The 22,203-nt window shown below is 41.6% G+C and overlaps 1 protein-coding gene across 1 annotated transcript in view; it reads right to left on the minus strand.

The window, feature by feature from the left end:
* The window catches only part of KCNC2 (potassium voltage-gated channel subfamily C member 2), a 228,381-nt gene extending 207,903 nt beyond the window's left edge, over positions 1–20,478 (minus strand). The window contains exons 1-2 of the mRNA XM_061124653.1: positions 20,317–20,478; positions 18,473–19,151 (exon numbers count right to left, since the gene is read on the minus strand). Coding sequence (XP_060980636.1) covers positions 18,473–19,132 — 660 coding nt within the window. The 5' untranslated portion in view covers positions 19,133–19,151; positions 20,317–20,478. The remainder of the gene's footprint in view (positions 1–18,472; positions 19,152–20,316) is intronic.
* Between the last annotated feature and the right edge of the window lie 1,725 nt (positions 20,479–22,203).

A 22,203-nucleotide genomic window follows, 5' to 3' on the forward strand; every position in this document is an offset into this window, starting at 1 on the left:
TGAGACAAAATATTAAAGAAGTTAACAATGTCATCCAAGGTCATGAAACCTAATATGTCATAGGGCCATATCCAGGTCTGCATGATGTCAAGATTTCTACTCTTAGCCACTATGTATGCTTCTTCTTAAAGAGAGGTTATGCCAGAACTTAAATGGATTGGGAGGAAATTCAGGTCCATTCTGAGTCTTGGCTGCAGAACACTGAGAGAATTGGAGACTAAAGGTAGAAGCAGAAGCAGAACTTGCAGCAAGAGATATCCTGCCTGGGGCCGAGACTTGTTTAAAGCTCCTGCCTGTGCTTGTAACACATGGGAATTTCCCTATCATTGTTTTTGTCTACACTTCATTATTTCTAAATATCACATGGAAACAGCAGATTTTAGTAATCAAAACTGGGTATCCAAAAGTTCTAAACTTAGCCAAGATAATTTTCATAGGTCAATGCAACAGAAAAATATCCTCAGATACATGAATACCCACAAAAATATATCATACTCAAGTCAATCCTGAAAAATAAAATTTAAATATATATTACTAGCATATCACAAAGAAATGTTTCCCAATTGACTCAAAAATGAGAAATAACAACAAAGGAATAGTGGTAATTTGTTAAATAGGTAGAAATATATCTGTAAATAAAGACCATAATATAGTTACAAATTATATACATATAATAAAAATTAAAAGAGAAAAGATATATTAGTTAAAACCATTAGAAATTATAAAATGTATTATCATTTACACATGTGGCATATCCACAAAACCTAAAACAATAAACTGAAATGCTATTTCTGTCAATAAGGATTCAACAAGACAACTATTGTTGTTTAGTCGCTAAGTTGAGTCCTACTCTTTTGCAACCCCATGGACTGTAGCCCACCAGGCTCCTCTGTCCATGGGATTCTGAAGACAAGAATACTGGAGCAGGTTGCCATTTCCTTCTCCAGGGGATCTTCCTGACCCGGGACCAAAGCCGAGACTCCTACATTGGCAGGCAGTTCGTTTACCAGTGAACCATCAGGGAAGCCAAGCTAACTATATATATGATTAATACACTAAAAGTAGTACTTTATTCATATGCCATCAGTAATTAGTTAAAATGTAAGGGACAGCAAGACCCCATTCACAATAGCACCTAAACATAAAATATATGTAATAATACTTGCAGTGAACACGTAGGACAAGTATGAAGTAAACAATAAAATTATTTTATAAGATGTAAAATCAGATTTGAATTAAATCAGAAGGTACTGTGTTCCTCATTACAAAGATTAAATATTGGATAAAGAACTCTCCATGCCGCTATGTAATTTAGAATTATGTTACAGAAAATAAAAATAATTATACTAAGTTTCTAATAGCCTCTGGGGGATAAAAGGGCTATTTTCTTCTTTAGCATATTATATACATTCCCTTAATTGTCCATAATCAGAATATTTACTTTCAGGATTTAAGGCTATTTTTCATTTTAAAAATAAATTACAAAGACCCCTTATCTTAAAAATATAAATTTGTTCTAAAATTACTGTTTTAAGTTTCATGATTTATTTTACAATTTTTATTTTATTTACTATCTCACAATGGTTTTTCCTAAGAACAATATAGCTCTGCTTGATCTCTATAACATATGTGTGTATAAATTAAGGATTTTTCTCATCTCCTCCATTTGCATCACCACTATAGTGTATATGTTGCCATGCATGTGTGTTTCTGTAAATATCGTTCTCAGTCTATTTGCCACAACTCAGAATACCTGAGCATAATTAGGTTTTAGATGTAATTATCTTCATTACTGCACCGGTTTGATAAAGTGTATTCTAGGTAGCATGGGGAAAATTCACCTTTGGATATTTCCATTTTATTAAATGAAATGAGATAACAATACTGTGATGAATAGGAATCTTTTTTTTTTTTTCTGTCCTTCTTGTCTAATTTCCTTGCTGCTGACACATCCATTCTTTAGCATCTTTTCTTAGGACACAGCACCCTTCATGAAGGCCCAATTTCCATGTAATTAGCAGGACAATCAGTGCCATCTATTATCATCAGTCAGATCTCTCTCTATAAAATAAGGACTAAAGCATGTGGTCTCACTGGCAATGTCTCTGTGTAAAAAATTAAAGTAGGCTAACATGTAAACGTTATTTCAGCTTGACTCTATTACTTTATCAGGAAAATTTAAGTACCACAAACATCTGTTAAACCATCAAAGTTCACGTCCTTACAAATGCATTCTCAGTGGGCAAATGATAAATTAACGTGTCACTGTTCTCCAAGTAATAATTTTCTAGGATTTTGTATTAATGTTAGTCTAACAAGCCTCTTACAGTCAATGATAAAATCACACACTATACATCAGCTTTGAATTTCTTCATTAAGATTGTATATTTGGGCAGCAGAAATAGATAAAAAGTGGATATAGAAGGTGGGCCCAAAGAAGATAAGAGACAATGACTTTGCAGGGAAGAATCAAAGAGGAATGCATCTTTGTAGACAAGGAAACTCATTGAATTATTCATATGATAATTAAAAAAAAAAAAAAGATCACTGAGAAAACTACCAGGCACTGTGCATCACTCTGGAAAATGGCAACAAGAATGGAATGGTGTCCCCATTCATGAGTTCACAACTAGTGCAAGGAGGCTATATACATACAGTCAAGTTCTACTTGGAAGATAGTACACTTCATCTCCTTAGCCAAGTCTTGTTAAAAATGATGAAAAATCATCACAGGGATAGAAAATAGGAAACACTGCTATCATTGACCCAGAAAATAATAAGATATAAAGCAAACATAATTAAGATGCAGATTTAGGGGAGAGGAAGAACAGAATTCAATATAGGTGCAAGAGAAAGCTTTGCCTGAAGTTGGTCAAGTTCTTCCCAGAGAGCCACAGAAGCCAGAGGAATCTCAAACTCAGAGGCAACAGGCCCTAGGACAAGGAGTTGACTGTAGGACAACTTCTTGGAAGACCCTGACCTCCTTTCAGTTCAGTTCAGTTCAGTTCTGTTGCTCAGTCGTGTCCGACTCTGCGACTCCATGAATCGCAGCACGCCAGGCCTCCCTGTCCATCATCAACTCCCGGAGTTTACTTAAACCCATGTCCAGTGAGGCAGTGATGCCATCCAACCATCTCATCCTCTGTCCCTTCTCCCCCTGCCCCCAATCCTTCCCAGCATCAGGGTCTTTTCCAATGAGTCAACTCTTCGCATGAGGTGGCCAAAGTATTGGAGTTTCAGCTTCAGCATCAGTCCTTCCAATGAACACCCAGGACTGATCTCCTTTAGGATGGACTGGTTGGATCTCCTTGCAGTCCAAGGGACTCTCAAGAGTCTTCTCCAACACCACAGTTCAAAAGCATCAATTTTTCTTTAGTGGCTCCTAAATAATTTTCCCTCAGGATACAGCCAGCAAGAATAGCTCTCCAGGGGGCTTCCCAGGTGGTCCATGGTTGGAAGTCCACCTGCCAATGCAGGGAAGCCAGGTTCAATCCCTGGTCCAGGAAGACCCACACACCACAGGGCAGCTAAGCTGGTGGGCCGCAACTACTGAGCCCACTCTCCCAGAGCAGGGGAGCTGTAACGACTGAAGCCTGCGTGCCTAGAGATCACGCTCTGAAACACGAAGCGCCACTGCAGCGGGAAGCCCGTGCAGAGCAACAGGAGAGCAGCCCCCACGCGTTGCAACTAGAGGAAAACGGAAGAGAAGGACCACACACAGCAATGAAGACACCGCACAGCCAAAAATAAATAAATAAACATTCTTCAAAAAAGAAGCACTCGCTAAATTACCTAGAGAATCAACAGAAGACAGTTTCTAGTTAGGCATGCTGAGACAGAGGGCAGTAATGTAAATTTCTTAGTGCCTCATATTTACTCAAAGTGTATGGAGAAAAAGAAGAAAGGTCACTCCTCATTAATCAAAACTCATTAAATTTATTTCCCCAAATACAGATTCCTTTCTTGGACCCTGAGAGGGTCCCTAATTTACCCAACCTGTTCCTCCCTATCCACCCTGAAGGGAATTCTTTTTTCTGCACAATCCTGCCTGTCTACCCACATAACACTACAATCACTGCCACATTCTTTAAAAGGAAAAGATACCTGAAGAAAATAAATACTATAAAAAGGGACAAAAGTGAAAGAATAGAAAAAAAATCTACAGAGGAACCCAGAGTTAATACCAGAAATGAAATAGAACTTTGAAAATTGTCTAACTAGTATCTTCACAAAGATTCTTAAAGACATTGTATCCATTAAGTGAGAACATACCAAAATGGCAAAGGAGAAATCAGACAATAAAAGATTTATCAGATACTATGAAATTGTTGCCCAAATGGACAAGTTAGCATCCTGGGTTAAATGGTATCTCCCCAAAACACACATTCACCTCAAACCTCAAAATGTGACCTTATTTTGTGACCTCTTTGTAGAGGTAATTTAAGTATAGCCCATAGTAATCCAGCATGACCACATCTTGATTTATTTAATTTACTGAATTTATTTAAATTAACATGTGGTCATACTGGATTACTGTGGGATATAACCCCAAAATTGGTGTCTTTTAAGAAGAGACAGCTGAGACACACCAGGATGATTCTCTTGTCAAAACGGTGGCAGAAACTGGGGTAACATACCTACAAACTGAGGAACGCAGAAGAACTACCAGCAGACTTTTCCCTCAGAACCCCAGAAGAAACAAATTCTGCTGAGGCCAGGATTTCAGGCTTTTAGCCTGCAGAGCCATAAGAGAATAAATTCTGTTGTTTCAAGTCATCAAGTTTGTGGTAGTTAGCTACAACAGCGCAGGGAAACTAATACAGCCAGTTAAATGCTACAATACTATAGCTACCAAGTGATACAGAAACTCAGAGGAAAAAGCAAACTGCTTTTGAAAGAGTTTAGAGGGTAAGTGAGACTTGATAATTTTACAGACTACTGAAAGATGGTCGGATCAACATGTAAAATTGAGGAGGAGAGAGCGCAGGCTGGGAGAACAACGTACAAAAACGCAGAACACTGTGAACACATCGCTTATACTCAGGAATGGCAAAATTTGTAGATGATGGGCAGATTCTGGAGAGCCAGGCTAAGAAAAATATGGGGTTTTTTTTGTTTTGTTTTGTTTTGTTTTGTTTTTCTAAAAAAATATGTTTTAACATGTAGCCACTGGAAAAGGATAACAGGCTTGTAAGCAAGAAAACAGACTGGCACAGTAATGCTTCAGAAGGAACCACCCTGCCCTGGATCTGAACTCACCACGTTCTTCCCAGTTTGATTCCTTCGGTGCCTGTTCCCATTTTTGTTTTTCTTCCTCATTATCTTTGCTCCTTCCTGGACTTTATCTAGAGGAAATAATTATTTAAAACAACTTTCCAAAGAGCCACAGAATCTCATTGGTATTTTTCAATCCCCAGTTCAATTTAAGCTTCTAGCTTTGGAATCTACATGAACTACTATATTGAATGAGTCAGTTACATTTCACAAAAACTATGCAAAAGTTGATAGTATTTTCTTGGGCATGAAACCAAAACAATATACAGCAATACAAAGCTGACATTTCTTTTAGAGAGGACTTATTCTTCACCATCTTTTACGGAGGTGAATTACTGCAACCAAAACTTTTAAGGGGCATACTCTGCATCTAATTTCACAACAATAAAATCTATGAAACAGCTATTAATAACTGAGTAATTGGTACTGAAATAGAAAAAAAATCACAAAACATAATACAAAATACTACAGTGTTAAATCCATAAAAGAGTAACTACTGATTTCTCAAATCATATAACCACTGACTCTTGAATTAGAAAAAAGTCATAAAGGTTGTCTTGTCCCATTGGGCAAACAGAAGCTAGGGAGACATCCTTGACTTCTCTCTGTGCCTTGCTCAAATGGCGCCTAATTAATAAACAGTTCCACTTTAATTGTCTTCATTTCATTTCATGCCTCTGGTCGCTGTTTTAATTGAGATCACCAGTATCTTTTGGGCTGGTGGCTCAGATGGTAAGGAATCTGCCTGTAATGCAGGAGACCTGGGTTCAATCCCTGGGTCAGGAAGATGCCCAGGAGGATGAAATGGCAAGTATCTTTTCCAGTATTCTTGCTTGGAGAATCCCATGGACACAGGAGCCTGGCAGGCTCACAGTCCATGGGGTCGCAAAGAGTCAGACACAACTCCGTGACTAACACTTTCACTTTTTAGTATCTCATACCTGGATTACCGCACTCACATGCTAAACTGTAGCTCTCGTGACAAACGTGCACTCATTTTCCCCAGCCCAATCCTGTCTTCAAGTATAAATATTTCAGAATAATAGTCCCAGTTACAAAGATGCATGCCATTGCTCTGCTTAAAAATCCTTCCAAAGCTACCCAGTCCCAGAGAAAGACCAGACGCTCTCAACAGAGCTTGCCAAGGCTGTGGCTCCAACCTCAACTCGTTTCTGGCAACACCTCCACATCCCTTACACAAGGCTGGGGCTGTCCTGAATTATTTAGTGTCTTGCACAGGCCTTTCCTTCCTTCCCTTCCAGGATTTTATTTCAACTTTTCCTCTTTAAAAAGTCTGGCTACCTCCTCTTCAGCCTCTGGTACCAAGAGAGGTATATTTCTTCCAGGAAGACTTTTCCCAACCTTGGCAAGACTACGGTAACTTCTCCTGGAGCTCTCCTGACACTGCACTTTAATTTCCTTTCTGTTGTTCTCTTCCAGGACACTACAGCTGCTTAAAGGAAGGAAATATACCATTATCTTACTACTTGTAAAATGTTTGGTATAGGATATATACATGTTAGATATTTTCCTAATTAATTATCATTTATTCATGTGGAATAGAATTATTCCTACAATTTCCCAGATAGCTATCCAATAATCATACATGAAAACAACCTCAGCGATAGACAACTTACCTTTTTATGAACAATCTAAATGCTAGAATGCTCCCTTAAGGTATTCTATGCAACGACACAATCCCTCTCAAATAACCAGTGCTTGGCATAAGGAATAGTGACGATTGTGACGATGATGGTAACAGTAATAATGATACAGCTAAAATTGAGATAACTAGACACCATGCTGGCTTCTGAACATGAATATGCACAATCCACCCTCACGGCAATTCTTTGAGTCAGATACAAGTATTATCTTCCCAGTCCAGATGAAAAGAGGGAGGCTTAAAGGAGCGACACTGGGAAAGTGATACAGCCGGCAAGTGGTAGAGTCAGGATTCAAACTCAGTGAACTGAGTTCAGTCCTTTGCATTAATTCACTCCTGTCTCAAAACCAACTGTCAGCTAGTATTTTAACTCTCTGCCCTGAAAAAGAGATGTAGTAAAAATGACATCAAGAAGAAGAAGACAGATTGAAAAATAAAAATCTAGTTAAAAATCTTTATTTTAAATTAGTTTCCAAATTCATCTGTCTATGGAACTCTTTTGAGGGCAACACCTGTTAACATTCTGGATTGCTAGAGATCTAGAAAACACACTTGGGGAAATACTGGTTCAAGCATGATTATTACCCTATTTCAATGTTAAATTGTATTGCTTTGGCAGCAGTCACATCACAGTACTGACATGAACTGGGTCAGTAGCCAACTACAATGCCAAAGCTGTTCATCTTATCTGAATCCTATCCAAGTCCTACTGGACTGAGACCTGGGAAGTCAAACTTCTAGTCATCATCTCAAGTTATTACTACACACATCTAAGTTTTAGAACCACCATCTAAGTGGTTAGAATCACTATTTTCAAATATGCTGAGATAATATTCCTGCCCTGGACTAAATATCCATCTCATCAGAAAAATCTCAGTTATAAACCCAGAGGCCCTCTCTTCCTTTCAAACCTGTTCTCCTGCATTCTGGTCCTTTTATTACCCCTTATGACATGGCATAGGACGCTGTGTCAAGCCCGCATGTTTGCACACTACTCTGCTGACCTAATCCTTGACTGCTGGAAAACACATCTCTTGCATGTTAACTATTAAAATCTCATCCCCTCTTCATAGGACAGTGGGTCCCTCACAAATCTCTGTGTCCACAGTATGCCAAGATCTCTATTATAGTTTTAATGCATTATACTGTAACCATGGACAGACAGTTCTTCTTTTCCAATAGAATACAAGTGTCTTGAAGGTAAATGACAAATGTTAACCCTTACATTCTCTGTACTAACCTAGTTTTGGCCAACAGTTAAAACCCAAGGACTGTCAGCACAGAGACTCAAAAGCATCTGACAGCTTTCATCTTTGAGGCTGGGTTCTCCTCCAGTTTGTTTAATTGAGAGAAATGTACTAATACCTAGCACATTATTTCATCAACTAATCAGTCCTGAATATTCATTGGAAGGACTGATGCTGAAGCTGAAGCTCCAATACTCTGGCCTCCTCATGTGAAGAACTGACTCATGGACGGCATCACCGACACAATGGACATGAGTCTGAGTAAGCTCCAGGGGTTGGTGATGGACAGGGAGGCCTGGCATGCTGCAGTCCATGGGGTCGCAGAGAGTCAGACACGACGAGTGAACTGAACTGAACTGAAGCAATGCAAGCCAAAGCAGAGGAAACACAAAAGGTTGCAAACAAAGAAACTCAGCACTGAAGCACAGTCAAGTACTCAAAACTAGAGAAATTTGAGATGAATGAAATCAATGATTAATACATAAATAGAAAGATGAATAGGTATTGAAAATAATCACTAAATTTTAAAAAACTAAAGAACTGACAGTATGCACATATTACAACTAAAAACTGAGCAGCGGACTCTCATAAGAAAGTGGAACAATTAAAGAACCCTGTTTTTGAATTGAGACTAACCTATTTTGAATGTTATTGAAGCCTATTAGTGCATTAAAATACATTTGATTTCATTGCTTGGCATGAATTTTATATCTCTAACATTGTACTCTAAATATCAAAGCACAGTGAACACCATTTTCAACCTGGGAATTAAGTATAAGTTCACAAATGCTTCTCCATCATGATACAAATATGATGGTTGTTCAACTTTGATGCACCCACTAATCACTTTATGTAAACTTGATAGCTCACTCAGGCCTGATGATAAAGTTATAGCTTTAAAAAAAAAAAACCTACTTGGTACTTTAGAATCTCTTGGCACAAAAAAGGGCTAGCTAAACCTTTGTTCTGTCCATTTCCTACTCAATTTATATGTGAAAGATGGGTCTCACTAAGAATATTATGATAATTTTCATAATTGCCCTCTCACTGTTCACCTCAAGAGGGAAGCAGGACAATTGAAACAATAAATCAAACTGTAATGATGTACTGTTCTGCTTTCCTAAATATCAATTTTATCCAAATTAATACAGTAAGGAAGCTTCCTTTTGCCATTGTTTTCAATGCCATTACTTTGTCAGTTATCATATAATATTCAGTTATTATATAATATTCACTTGAAGCAAATGGCATTTTATCCTCAATCAATAAATATAAAAATAAGCAACCCCATATCTGAATTTATGTAGTAAAATTTACAAACAAGACACAAAATTTACAGAAATTGTGAATAATCCTTGGCCCTTTCACTGAACCCAATCAGACAAACTGCTCTAGGAAAAACTGAAAAGTGAAAGTGACAGTTGCTCAGTCGTGTCTGACCCTTTGCAATCACATGGATTATAGCCCGCCAGGCTCCTTATATTCATCCAAACAGAGTTTACATAAACATGCTGTCTTAAGTTTAGAATTAATAGTGTCATTTGGATATCTTGACAATATTATTTAAGATCATTTTATATAAAAAAGTTTTTGCATTTTATCATTTAATGAATGACTTTAAAATTCTGGACAGTTTTGGCGTAAAGGAAGAGAATATCTGTGGCCAAAAGGTAGCATATTTTCATCACTGAGACTTTCTCCATGAAGACAACTCAAAGTAGAACATCTTCCACTGCTGAGACTAAATCACAGAACATTTTCCAAAGAGCTGTCTTGACTTTTGCTCCAGTTTTTAAAGACATCAACAGTGTTGTCAGATGCAGAAAGAATGGCAAAGCTCTAAGTTCTGATAGAAAACCCACCAGTGTCTTCAAAAAGAAAATTAAGACACTGAGGTGTCTGCATAGGGTTTTCTTAATACACGAACACTGAGGAAATATCAGGTTACACAGATGTCTCTATCATTATGAGCTTTCAGAAGAAAAGGTCAGTCAAGTAACCATAGCAATTATGGAGTACTTTTTCCCCCAATACTACCAGCAACTTCTTCTGTTTGACTCCTATCAAATGTCTTCTCTCAAACACACACAAAATTATAGGGCTGCTTTACATTCCACCAATAGGGAAGGAAGCACCACCTTTGACTAACTATCTACTAAAGAAGGTTGAAGGAAAACTTTTTCAGTCTTGTATTTATTGATCTCACAAAAACATAAATCTCATTTTAGATCTTAAAAACAGCTCCGACAATCTTCACTCTAATTTACCAGCTATCCCTGTGTGAACCCAACCAAAATTTGGAGCTCCAAAATCACTGCAGATGGTGACTGCAGCCACGAAATTAAGACACTTGCTCCTTGGAAGGAAAGTTATGACCAATCTAGACAGCATATTAAAAAGCAGAGACATTACTTTACCTACAAAGGTCCGTCTAGTCAAGGCTATGGTTTTTCCAGTGGTCATGTATGGATCTGAGAGTTGGACCTCAAAGAAAGCCGAGCACTGAAGAATTGATGCTTTTGAACTGTGGTGTTGGAGAAGACTCTTGAGAGTCCCTTGGACTGCAAGGAGATCCAACCAGTCCATCCTGAAGGAGATCAGTCCTGGGTGTTCACTGGAAGGAAACTCCAATACTTTGGCCACTTGATGCGAAGAACTGACTCACTAGAAAAGACCCTGATGCTGGGAAAGATTGAAAGCAGGAGGAGAAGGGGACAACATAAGATGAGATGGCTGGATTGGCATCACCGACTCAATGGACATGAGTTTGAGTAAGCTCCGGGTGTTGGTGATGGACAGGGAGGCCTGGAGTGCTGCAGTCCATGGGATCTCAAAGAGTCCGACACAACTGAGCGACTGAACTGAACTGAACTAAAACCCAACCATGATCTGGTTAGTTACATGTGAGAAGAGAATGTTCTATAAAACATTAACCATCACCAATAGGTTGAACAAGTGTTGCATTTAAAAATTCCAAAGGCAATAAAGCCAAAAAAACATATCAAAAGACACACACACAAGGATAAAGGGATAAAATAGGAGGTAAGTGAAAAAACAGGCAGATTAGTTCTGATGTTTTAAAGGCAGTAGAACATTAAGATGTAGAACTCATAGAGAAGGCAGCAATGAAAGGATGCATCTGGAGGGTATCTGGAAATAGAATAACATGATAGTGACAATTTCCCTGCTATTGTTGAACAATAGGACATTGAAGAGGACAGACCCTACCCCAACTATTTCTCACAGGCTTGTTACTTTCTGAAAGCTAAAGTACTTGTTACTTTCTGTGCACTTTCTGTGTACTTTCTGGGATATTAAATCCAATTAAGACTAAGTAATCGAGATGGGATGGGAAGAGTGCCGGGAGTCAGAAGGTCTAAGTTCTAACCCTGCTACTATGACTGACTAGCCATGGCTATGAACAAGTCAGCTGCTTTTTTTGTGATTTAAGGTCACTGTTTCAGGTTTCCTGACACAATGACCGGTTTCCTTCCATCACCAGTTTCCTTCCAATTCTAAGTCTCATGAACAACAGAAGTCTGTTACACATACCAATGTCATTGAAAAATGGTGTGGTGTGGTGGTGTGCATGCTCAGTTGTGTCCGACTCTTTATGACACCATGGACTATAGCCCGCCAGGCTCCTCTGTCCATGGGATTTCCCAGGCAAGAATACTGGAGTGGGCTGCTATTTGCTCCTCCAGGGGATCTTCCTGACCCAGGGACGGAACCTGCATCTGCATTGACAGCTGGATTCTTTACCACTGAGCCACTAGGGAGGCCGCATTCAAAGATTATATACCACATAATATATAATACACATACGCTCACACACAAATATTCTCAATCAAAACTTTAAGCCATATTCCCATGAGTCTCTTCCTTCACTATCCATATAAACATTTTATAAATATATACAAACACGGAGTATGTATCTACATTATGATAGTGAATATATCTTTTTTATGCAAATATGTATAGGCTGAAATAGAAAAACTATTTTTTCTCAAAAGAGAAATAGGGTGCACTATATAATACATATATATTTTCCCCTTGAAATATTCTTCATTAGTGAGTACATTAAAACAGAAACTTACAAAGTGTGCTAGACAGCATACTATTCTCTATGCTTATCCTGATTGAATGAGTTATGTAAAAGATTAGAACTGAATAATTTGACACTATTTGGTAAACACTTAAATGTGTTAGGCATATCTGTAAATCCTCAAGTGAATAAGGCTTTCCCTTCTCTATGAGATATGGGAAGGGGAAAAGGCTGGTGTCTTTGACAAGGCACTTTTCAAATGGAAATAAAACTGAGATTACCTAATCAGTTACCCTTGTGGGTGGATGGGTATACACCTGCACTGAATCTTAGACTTGGAAAATGACAGAGCTGATCATCTTTATGGGTTTCATGACAGAGCCACAGCAAAATGATTTCCTGAGATCAATATGTGGTTGAAAGAAAGCTGTTTTCAATGGAAACAGGAAGCTAGGAGCCAACCTGTTTCTATGGTAACCAGAGCAGCAGTTACCCAACAGCTGTAGGAAAAGAAAAGGGCAGAAAGTTAAAACCCAAAAAAAACAAACAACTAAAGAAATCCATACTAGATGACCTTATTAGTGTGATGGTCCCTAGAGGACAATCAAAATGAGTGCAGACATGCTCTTTCCCCTACCCAGGGATTTTTAGCAGTCACTATGCTTATTTTTCCCTCTAAACTTCAGAATCTTGGAGCTGGAAAGATGTTTGAATACTTATCTAGACCAATGTGTCATCCCCATTTTTTTCTTTCAAAATAAAGCCAAAGGAAATCAAGAATTAGAAAGACAAAGTAAATTCTCAAAGGTCACACAGCTAGCTGTGAAGTCAGAATTAGTGCCTAGGACTCATGGGTTCCAACTCAGGCATTTTTCCAGTGCTCTTTCCATATATTCTCTACTTCCACTCCCTTCTCCTCCCAACACCCACACTTTAGTCACCTTCTGTGAAAATATTGACTACACAGTATTAAAATTAATCACCACCCTTCAAACTCTAAGAAAAGCAAAAGGCAGTGCTATCCTGTCATAAAAAAATCTTGACTGCTTTTCCAAAAGAAAAGCCCTTCATACTTCAAAAAGAACTGGAGCAAGTTTATATAATCTACTGATGGTTATAGTTTAGATTATCTTGCCATTATATATTTCCTTACAGTGATCTGTGTTTATACTGTATCAGTCCTTCGGTCCTCTTTACTATTTCATTCAGATATATTTTTAAAGGTCGCCATAATAAAAAAAAAAGGGTAAATGATTCAGAATTTGAAAATAAAAATGAGATCTGAAAACTCCATTTACTTTATTTGCAGTAGTTAAAATAAATAGTAATATACATATTTCTAAATGGGAAAGGTTGACCTGCATTTTTTATAAAACTACACATTTCCTCATTTTCAGTTGCTTTGAAAATAAGCGTCTTGACAGAGAAGAAACATTTCTCTGGCTCTCATTTAGTTTTGTCAATCCGGGTCTACAAATTAGCTCTTGGGAAAATAGTACAGGGGAAAAAAAAAAAACCCCTACATAAACTGTCCAACTATTCACCTTTGGCATGATAATGCCCCAGCAACAGATTAGGTCACCTAGTTTGGGGTCAAATACACTACCAAAAATACAGTTCTAGTAAAGTTACTTGGCTTTTTAAATTATGTGTTGAATGAGGCACTCTCTAATCTTATCCAATGCTCAGAACATATGAATAAAATTAAATATATTTGTGAACTGTATAATTAGTGGCCCGGAAAAAGTCAAGGGAGACTTAGATGCTTATATAGCAAATGCAAAACACCAGACTCTTAACAGCAGACTTTTTTTAGGGGTCTGAAGTTTGGATTTGCATTGTCATGTGATTGGCCATAACTTTTAATTGTGAGATTAAAAAGATGGTCAGATAGCATCACCGAATCAAAGGAAATGAAACTGAGCAAACTCTGGAAGATAGTGAAGGACAGAGAAGCCTGGTGAGTTGCAGTCCATGGGGTCACAAAGAGTCAGACATAACTTAAGTGACTGAACAAACAACAACAAACTTTTAATTAAAATAGAAGGGATGAAGACACTCGAACACACTGTAAATAATTCAGTTGTTTGCTCTGCAAATAATTCAGTTGTTTGATATAAGTACAGCTTGTCTCATACTCTTCAATAATATTGCAAAGAGAGAGCCTATAAATCATTCTGAAAACAGAAAAATCAAGGCTGAAAAAGCCTAACACTTTCATAATACAATAAAGACTAACAAAAGCATAAAACCGTTGTTTCTTTTTCTTTTTTTTTTTTTTGGCCACACCCCACAGCTTCCAGGATCTTAGTTCCCCTATCAGGGATTGAGCCCCAGCTTCTCCTAACCAGTGGACCACCAGAGAATTACCAAGATCATCATTTCTAAATGCAGTAGTTTCTTGCACATCTCAAGCAACATTTCCACATGAGTTTTGGTTTTTTTTTTTAAGGGAAACATCTTTAGTATCTCTGGAATTTTGCTTGTTGTTATTTTGTTGCACTTTTAATTGAATAGATAATGTTTTAGGAAATATTGTATTATAAATAGAGTGGTGAGCTTACTGAGGGCAAAGTACCATATCTGCTCACACACTCCTAGTATCTTATATAGTTTCTGGTCTACAATGACTGCAGAAACAATATTAATTGACTAAAGAAAATTCTAAAATTTTAATAATTAACAATATTTTACAAACAAGCTTTATTTGGCCATTATTTCTTTTAACTGGAGCAAGGCTCACAAAACCAGAATTAATATATTTTCTTTCTTTAACCTTACTGTATAACTCAAATTGTCCTTACCATATTATAATTTTTAAAAATTAAATGCTATGTCTAAACCTAGAAAATAGTTATTTAGAAGATCATTCCTTTCCTGTTTTATGCTTTGAGGTAGAGGAAAAAATGTCCCATAAAAAGTAAATTATATATATGCAATTCTGAATCCAATTCTAGATAGTCCTTTTTTAATTTTAATAGTTTTAAGGAGTATACTTTAGTAATTCTGTAGAAATAAAACCATTTAAATGCTTTTTACTGTTTGTAAATATCATTCAATGCCATCAACAGGATAATCTCTCTTCTATCCAGATCTCATTTTCTCCACAATAGGTTTCCATGACAACTTATATTTAAATTTTTATAAATTTCTAATATATTTTTAAGGATGCAATTCATAAATAAAAAATATAAACTTATTTAACAAGTTAACCTGAACAATTTAGACTGCTCAAATATGTATTTACATCATAAATTAAAAGCAACAGAGGAGGGGAAATGCCAACCAAAACGAAAGGCAAAAATACAATGTTGTAAAATTCAATTACCTAGTTCCTATCACTGTTGTTTGAGTGGGCCACTTTAGACTATACAAGTTAGAAGTAAAACAAATCTACTATATAATCAAGTCACTCTCCTCAATACTGGGAAAGGATAAGGACAATGATGAAACAAGTATAACAAATTGAAAACAGAATTTGCACAGTTAAAATAGTTCATCTCAAGTACATCAATAAAAGATGAACTAATGTAATTTGAAAAAGGGTTTATAAAAGTTAAATACTTCTATTAAGAACGACATCAGTAAGATCACAGCTGAAACAAACCACTTGATAATTGATTTTATGTCTCCTCAAATCATGTCCATGAAAAATATAATTTCATCCAGTGACCTCCCAATGTAATTCTATTTACCAAAGTATTCAGATAATATTGTCAGTCAATCATCTGAACTATAAGTGTCCATAAAAAATATTAAATCACATGTAAATAGAATGGTGACTTCTGAGTACTCTTTTTTAAGCGACCTCTAATAATTTGAAAAGGAATTTTTCTGAAGGCAAGTCCCACAAATGTTAGTCAATCTGGGGGAAAAAAAGGAAAAACATTACATATAAACTGGTCAATAAAAATCAAAAGTTAGAACAGGGTTCATTTTAAGAAAACTGGAATCCCATATTTGCAATCTAATGTTGGGTAGTGCAACCAAAGACCGTGGAAAAAATGTATATGTATGCATACACACACACACATATATATATATACACACACACATATATACACACACACACACAGAGACATGTCATAGATGACCTTTCAAAGTTAGAAGACTAAGGACTGTCCTATGCTGCATTAAATCTCAAGAGCAACACTACCTGCAGAGATTTCACAAGCCAGATAGTCAGTTATAATCAGTGGTTGCAGTGGAAAGGGCGTGGGGAGGGTGTCATGAGGCCTTCAGCATCATTTTGGCTTTGCTAATAACTTGCTCTACGACCTTGGCCATCACTTAGCATCTGCAGTCTTCATTTTCCTCATCTGCAAACTACAGGTTCCTCATGAGGTGACCTCAACGAAATTTTCCAGGTCTCTCATTCTCAGCTGATTCTGTTTCTAATGGCTCTTTGACCTTAAATTAATCTCTAATCTATCTGTGTTCTTTTCCTCACCTAAAATGGATGCAGGTCAAATTCTTAATATTATTACAATAAAATCTTAGTAAGATTTTTAAAAAACTGTTTTCAAGTTAATGCGCTACCCTTGGACCATTAATTCATAGAACCAAATTCCATAGCAGCAATAACCTTGAAGCTGTTCCTGTGCAACCTAGCCTACAAAAAGTGCATTTTATTATCATGAATAAAGATAATAAAACACCCTGGTTTTTTATACCACATAAAATAACAAAATTATATGATGAGTCTGAAAACAAATGCAGATTATCTTTTTAGTCGCCAATTGGACTATGGCACACAGCTGGAATCCAAAACAACAGAGATAATGGTCATGAGTCTGTGATTTAATTTAAATAAATAAATAAGTGCACTTTTTTTCCCTGAATGCCAACTCTTGCTGAATTCATAGAATGGTCTTAAAAGGAAGATCTCAGAGTTGAAGTTATTAATTCTATATTCAAATATGAGAATATGGACATAATAGAATTTATGTGTGCACTTAAATACCAGATCCCATAAAGTAGAAATGCTTTAAATTGTCACTTTGATAGTCTGTATCAACTTGCAAACAAAATACAAGCTCGGACTTCTAAAGTGGTATCAGAAGCACATCTTCTGACATGTTACCAGACAGCTGCACAATGTCTCAGCTGCAGAGACTTCTGACACGCAGAGGAACACAATGATGAGGATGGAGCCAAACTCAAGCTGGGAGAATTCCCATTTTGCACAAGGAGGATCTTTTATGGGTGTCAGAAGCAAACTAGACACATGCAGTTGCAAAGATTTAACTAAATACAGTACTCCATTCTCACATATAATCAAAAACCATCCACATGCTGCATAATTTGGGGTTATTTATATTTCCTTTATTTCCTTTAGAATTAGAGTAACCATTATTAGTTACTTTTATCATCTCTTCACTGGGATTTTGAAGAATCAATCCAGTGTGTTAAAGACTAAATTTAAACTGTCACTCAAACTAGAAACTGAAAAGCAATATTGAGTATGGGATCAAAATCTATAGAATAAAATAAAGTTGCCTACAATCTAAATTAATAGACTCCCACTGAACCAGGGTCACAGAAGTGTCCAATCAGCATTGAACCTGTAAAAGACACAGAGCGCAAGGGGAAAGACAGGAGACTCCAAAATTCACTGCGCAGGTGGGCTATCCCGTCAGCTCACTGGGGCAAGCGGACTCAGCACTGCTCTCCCTTGGATGGAGGCAGGACCAAACGATATTCAGGAGGTCTCTTTCCAAGATGAACCTGTTCATCTCCGGGCCCAGCCACAGACATATATTCCGTTTCCCTCTCTATTGTCCTCAGATTAGATTCCTAAGTGGGGCCACTGCTCTGGGTGAGTCAGGAGTGCCAGACCTCACTGGAAAAACCAAACCCTGATGATCGGAAGGCCTGGAGGACCCTCGGAACTCAAGAAAAGGTTGGAATAAAAGAGAAAAAGAAATTCCACAGGAAGCGTGGTAGCAATTTCAGAACGAGGTTCCAACAGACTTGCCCAGAGTAGTGGACATTTGCCCTGCTGGTCCCACCTGGGGAAGTAAATCTCGGTTTGAGTTGAGGAGGAGAGGAGGGGGAGGCTGAGGGGATCGGGGCGGGGGTAGAAAGGGAACGAGGGAGGGGGGGCCCTGAGTTTGCCCTGAGCGACGGGCCCCCCACCTCCCGATTAGGGACACCCCGGCTGCTCCCCAAGGCCCTCTGCAGAGAGAGCACAGGGGTTAGGAGAAGCTGGAGCAGCAGGGAAGGGGGCGCCGCTGGCCTTACCCTGGCGGCTCTGGACGAGTAGGGGTCCTCGAAGAGAGCCCACATGCGGGGCTGCAGCCTCCTCCAGCGGCCAGACTTGCCGTCGGGGCCCCCCAGGCCCGCGGCGTCCTCGATGCCCAGCCTCTTGGCCGCCAGGTCCTCGTCGTCGCCGGGGTCGCCGCCGAGGAGGTCGGGGGCCTCGAAGATGTCGAGCGCCTCCTCGGCGTCGCGGTGCTGCCGGTAGGTCATCCAGCAGCAGGGCTCCACGTCGGTCTCGTCGATGCCCCAGAAGGCCAGCTCCTCCTCGAAGAGCGGCCCGCACACGTCGGCCGGGCAGTGCAGCTTGCCGGTGCGGTAGTAGTTGAGCACGTAAGCGAAGACGCCCGGGTGCCGGTCGAAGAAGAACTCGCGGCCGCCCCCGGCGGGGTGGTCGCCGCCGCGGGCGCTGCAGTTGCGCGCGCCGCCCTCCAGGCAGCCGCCCGGCCCGGGGGACCGCGGGGGCGGCCGCGGCGGCGGCGAGCGCGCAGGGGGCGGCGGCTGCAGCGGGTCGCCCTGGGGCTCGGAGGCGGCGAGCAGGGCCAGGCGCGTCCCGGGCAGGGTCTTGAGGGTGCTGCGGTAGGTTTCGTGCCGGGTGCCCCCGACATTGAGGATCACCCTCTCGTTGCTCTCGATCTTGCCCATCTCTGTGCCTCAGACATGACTGGGGGGAGGCGAACACAGCGCCAAGTTAAAGAGCGCGGCTGGCGGAGGCGCGCTGTGTCCCCCGCCCCCACTCCCAGCCCCAGCACCCCAAGATGCAGCGTGGACGGGGAGGCGAGGGGCCACGGGGCCTCCCTGGAGAGGTACGCCGCCCAGCCCCGTCCCCGCCTCGAGCAGCACTGAGCCTTCCCCGGGTTTCTAGAGAACTGAGACAGCAGTCCCCATCTTCCTTGACCTTTCACGACCCCTCTCCCCCAGCCTCACACCTTTCTCCCTCGGCTCTGCCTCCTGCATCTTCTCACCCCTCACCTGCTCTCAAGTTGAACCCGTTTGCAGTCCCTACCATCTCCCCGGCTCTCTCCCCAAACCCCTCATTTTCCCCTCCGAGGTCCTCCCGCGCCTTCCTCTCCCGCCCCATCCTCTCCCGAGCCCGCTCCCTTTCCTCGCTCACATGGAGACCCGCTTCCCCCTACCCTCTCCGGGAAGCAGTTCCCTCAGGCAAGGAGTTCTCTGTGCCCAGGCAACTTGACAGTGCTGGGCGAGAAACCCCCGGACTGGGCGGCGAGCCCCCCTCAAACGCCTACCCTCGGTGAACTCTGGGCGGCCCGCCGCTCCCAGGCTCCCGGGGGCTGCCCTCCGCACGACCTGTTCTCGGTTCACCTCTCCTCTGCCTCCCGGGCCAGGCAAACAGACCGAACGCAGAAGTCGGAGCAAAAACAAACGTCCCTGCTACTGCCTTTCACCAGGAGACCTCTGCCTAATTTCCTGATCCAGTTTTCTTTTCACATGATTGCTGTGCAAATTATTATTACTTGGGAGAGGAAACGACTCGCTAGAATCCATTTTGGAGAGTAGAAGTGATCCACGCATCCCACCCATCCCCCCTTCGCAAGAGAAACAAACGCCTCTCGGGAGGAGAGTGGGGGGCTGCTTCCCAGGAGGGGCGAGTGGGGCGGCTCCCCGAGGGAAAGCCGCTGGAGGCACGCCCCCTGCACCACCGAGTTGGGAGTCCTGGCGACGCTGTCCCCGATTCCGACCTCCCAGCCACCTCTCCCCGGGGCTTCGGCTCCCCAGTCCTGGAGCGGAACGGAGCGGGGATGCCTGCCTCGCGGGCTCTGCACGCCCTTCCCTGCAAACCCGCCCCTCGCCCTCCCGCCCCTAGTTACCTTAAGGAGACCGAGAGGAAAGTGCTGCTGCTCCGGCGTCCGAGCGGACGAGGGGCTCGGGGCAGCCCGACTGAGTCCCGACGCCCAGCCCAGCCGCCCCGCGCCAGCGAGAAACTACTTGTTGGCGTCTTCCGGGTGCAGGTGGTTGGGCCGCTGCCCCGGGGGCCGGGCTCGCGGAGACAGCGCCCGCCGGCCGCGCGCCGCGCCGCCCGCCCTCATTCCGCGAGCGGCGGGCGCGCCCCGCGCCGACCTCGGCGCCCAGAGGCAGCATCGCGCGGGGCTGGGCGGACCGTGGAGCGCGGAGCGGGCCCCGCCGGCGCGCCGCGACCCCGCCGGCAGCGGCCGCCGCGCCGCCCACCCGAGGCCGGGGGGCTCATCCGCCCGCAGGCGGGCCCGCCCTCCCGCGCGGCGCGGACCGCGGGTCTCCTTCCGCCCCCCAGGCGGCCGCGGCCGGAGCCGCCCCTCCGCGCCGCTCGCCGCCGGCCTCTGCGCCCGAGCCCGGAGCGCGCAGAGCGGCGGGTGGGCGGCGGGTGGGTCTGGGGAAGCGCGGCTGTGCCAACCAGGTTCAGCCCCTTTCCTTCAGGGAGCCTCTGTCCCCGCCCTCTCTGGAGCGGCTGTCCGCCTTGTTTACACCCCACTCCACACCCTTTCTCTTCCCGCTACCCCACCCCTCCCAACAAGTGACAGAGAAAATCTGAGCCCAAGCGCGGTTTTTTGGTTTGGTTTTGTTTTTCTTAATGGCAGCCGGAGGGAGCGAGCTCTACTTACAGGTGACAAGTGAGTCCGGTCTCCGGCGTCTTATCCATGGCTGTGGCTTGCTCTTTTCAGTCAGATGTAGGTCTCCAGTCACCACATCATGGTTATATAAAACAAAACAAGTTTTAAAAGTTTATTCCAGGAGCATAAGGCTCTAGCAAGTGAAAAGTCAGGTTTATCAGAAGCTTAAAAAGACGAGCTACAGATATCTAAATACCAAAGCAGTGACCTCATTAGCAGGTTTCTCCCTTTATAAAAATTTTATTGGGCCCTGTATTAGTTTGCCAGGGCTGTCAATAATAGAGTACCACGAACTGGGTTTTTTAAACAGCAGGAATTTATTATCCCCCAGTTCTGGAAGCTCAAAGCTCCAAATTAAGGTGGTGTCAGGGTTGGTTTCTTCTGAGGGCTGTGAGGCATGGACCTCTTCCAAGCCTTTCTCCTCGGTTTATAGATGGCTGTCTTCGCCCTTTGTCTCTACCTCATTTTCCGTTTATGCACGCCTGTCTGTGAACAGATTTCTCCTTTGAACACTAATCATACTGGATTAGGGCCCATCTTCATGATTTCATTTTAACTTAATTACGTCTGTAAAGACTCTAACCACAAAGAAAGGGACACTCTGAGGTACCGGAGGCTAGGAGTCCCACACCTCTTTTGGGGGGCAGTGGTGTTTGGGGGGAGATTTGAGGGGGAGCCTGAGACACAGTTCAACCCATATTAGACCTCACCACCAGATAGAGGGTGCGTTTCTGTGACTGTGTATATTTTTAGAAAGAAAAGGTTGGAAGAGAGAGACCACAGTCCATGGAGGTAGTTTGATAGGATTGACGTTGAAGTCCATGGAGTAGGTGAAACACCAGGTTGTATGTAGGAGAAAGTGCCCGAAGAACAGATACTAACATAGACACTATGGAAAGAGCAAGAGTTGTGAGTTACTAATGGAAACGTTTTAGCAGTATATAGTACTACAAGATAGGCAATTAACTATAAACAACTCACTAAAGAAAATTCCTACCTCTTAAAACTGTAAATACCTAAACAAAGTGAAGAAAGATCTTTGGAAGGGCACTGATGTCTAGGAAACTAATGCAAGAAAATATGGTAAGTATACATTTGTAAGAAATTTAC

The sequence above is a fragment of the Dama dama genome, chromosome 3, assembly GCF_033118175.1.
Source record: "Dama dama isolate Ldn47 chromosome 3, ASM3311817v1, whole genome shotgun sequence".
Classification (NCBI taxonomy): domain Eukaryota; kingdom Metazoa; phylum Chordata; class Mammalia; order Artiodactyla; family Cervidae; genus Dama; species Dama dama.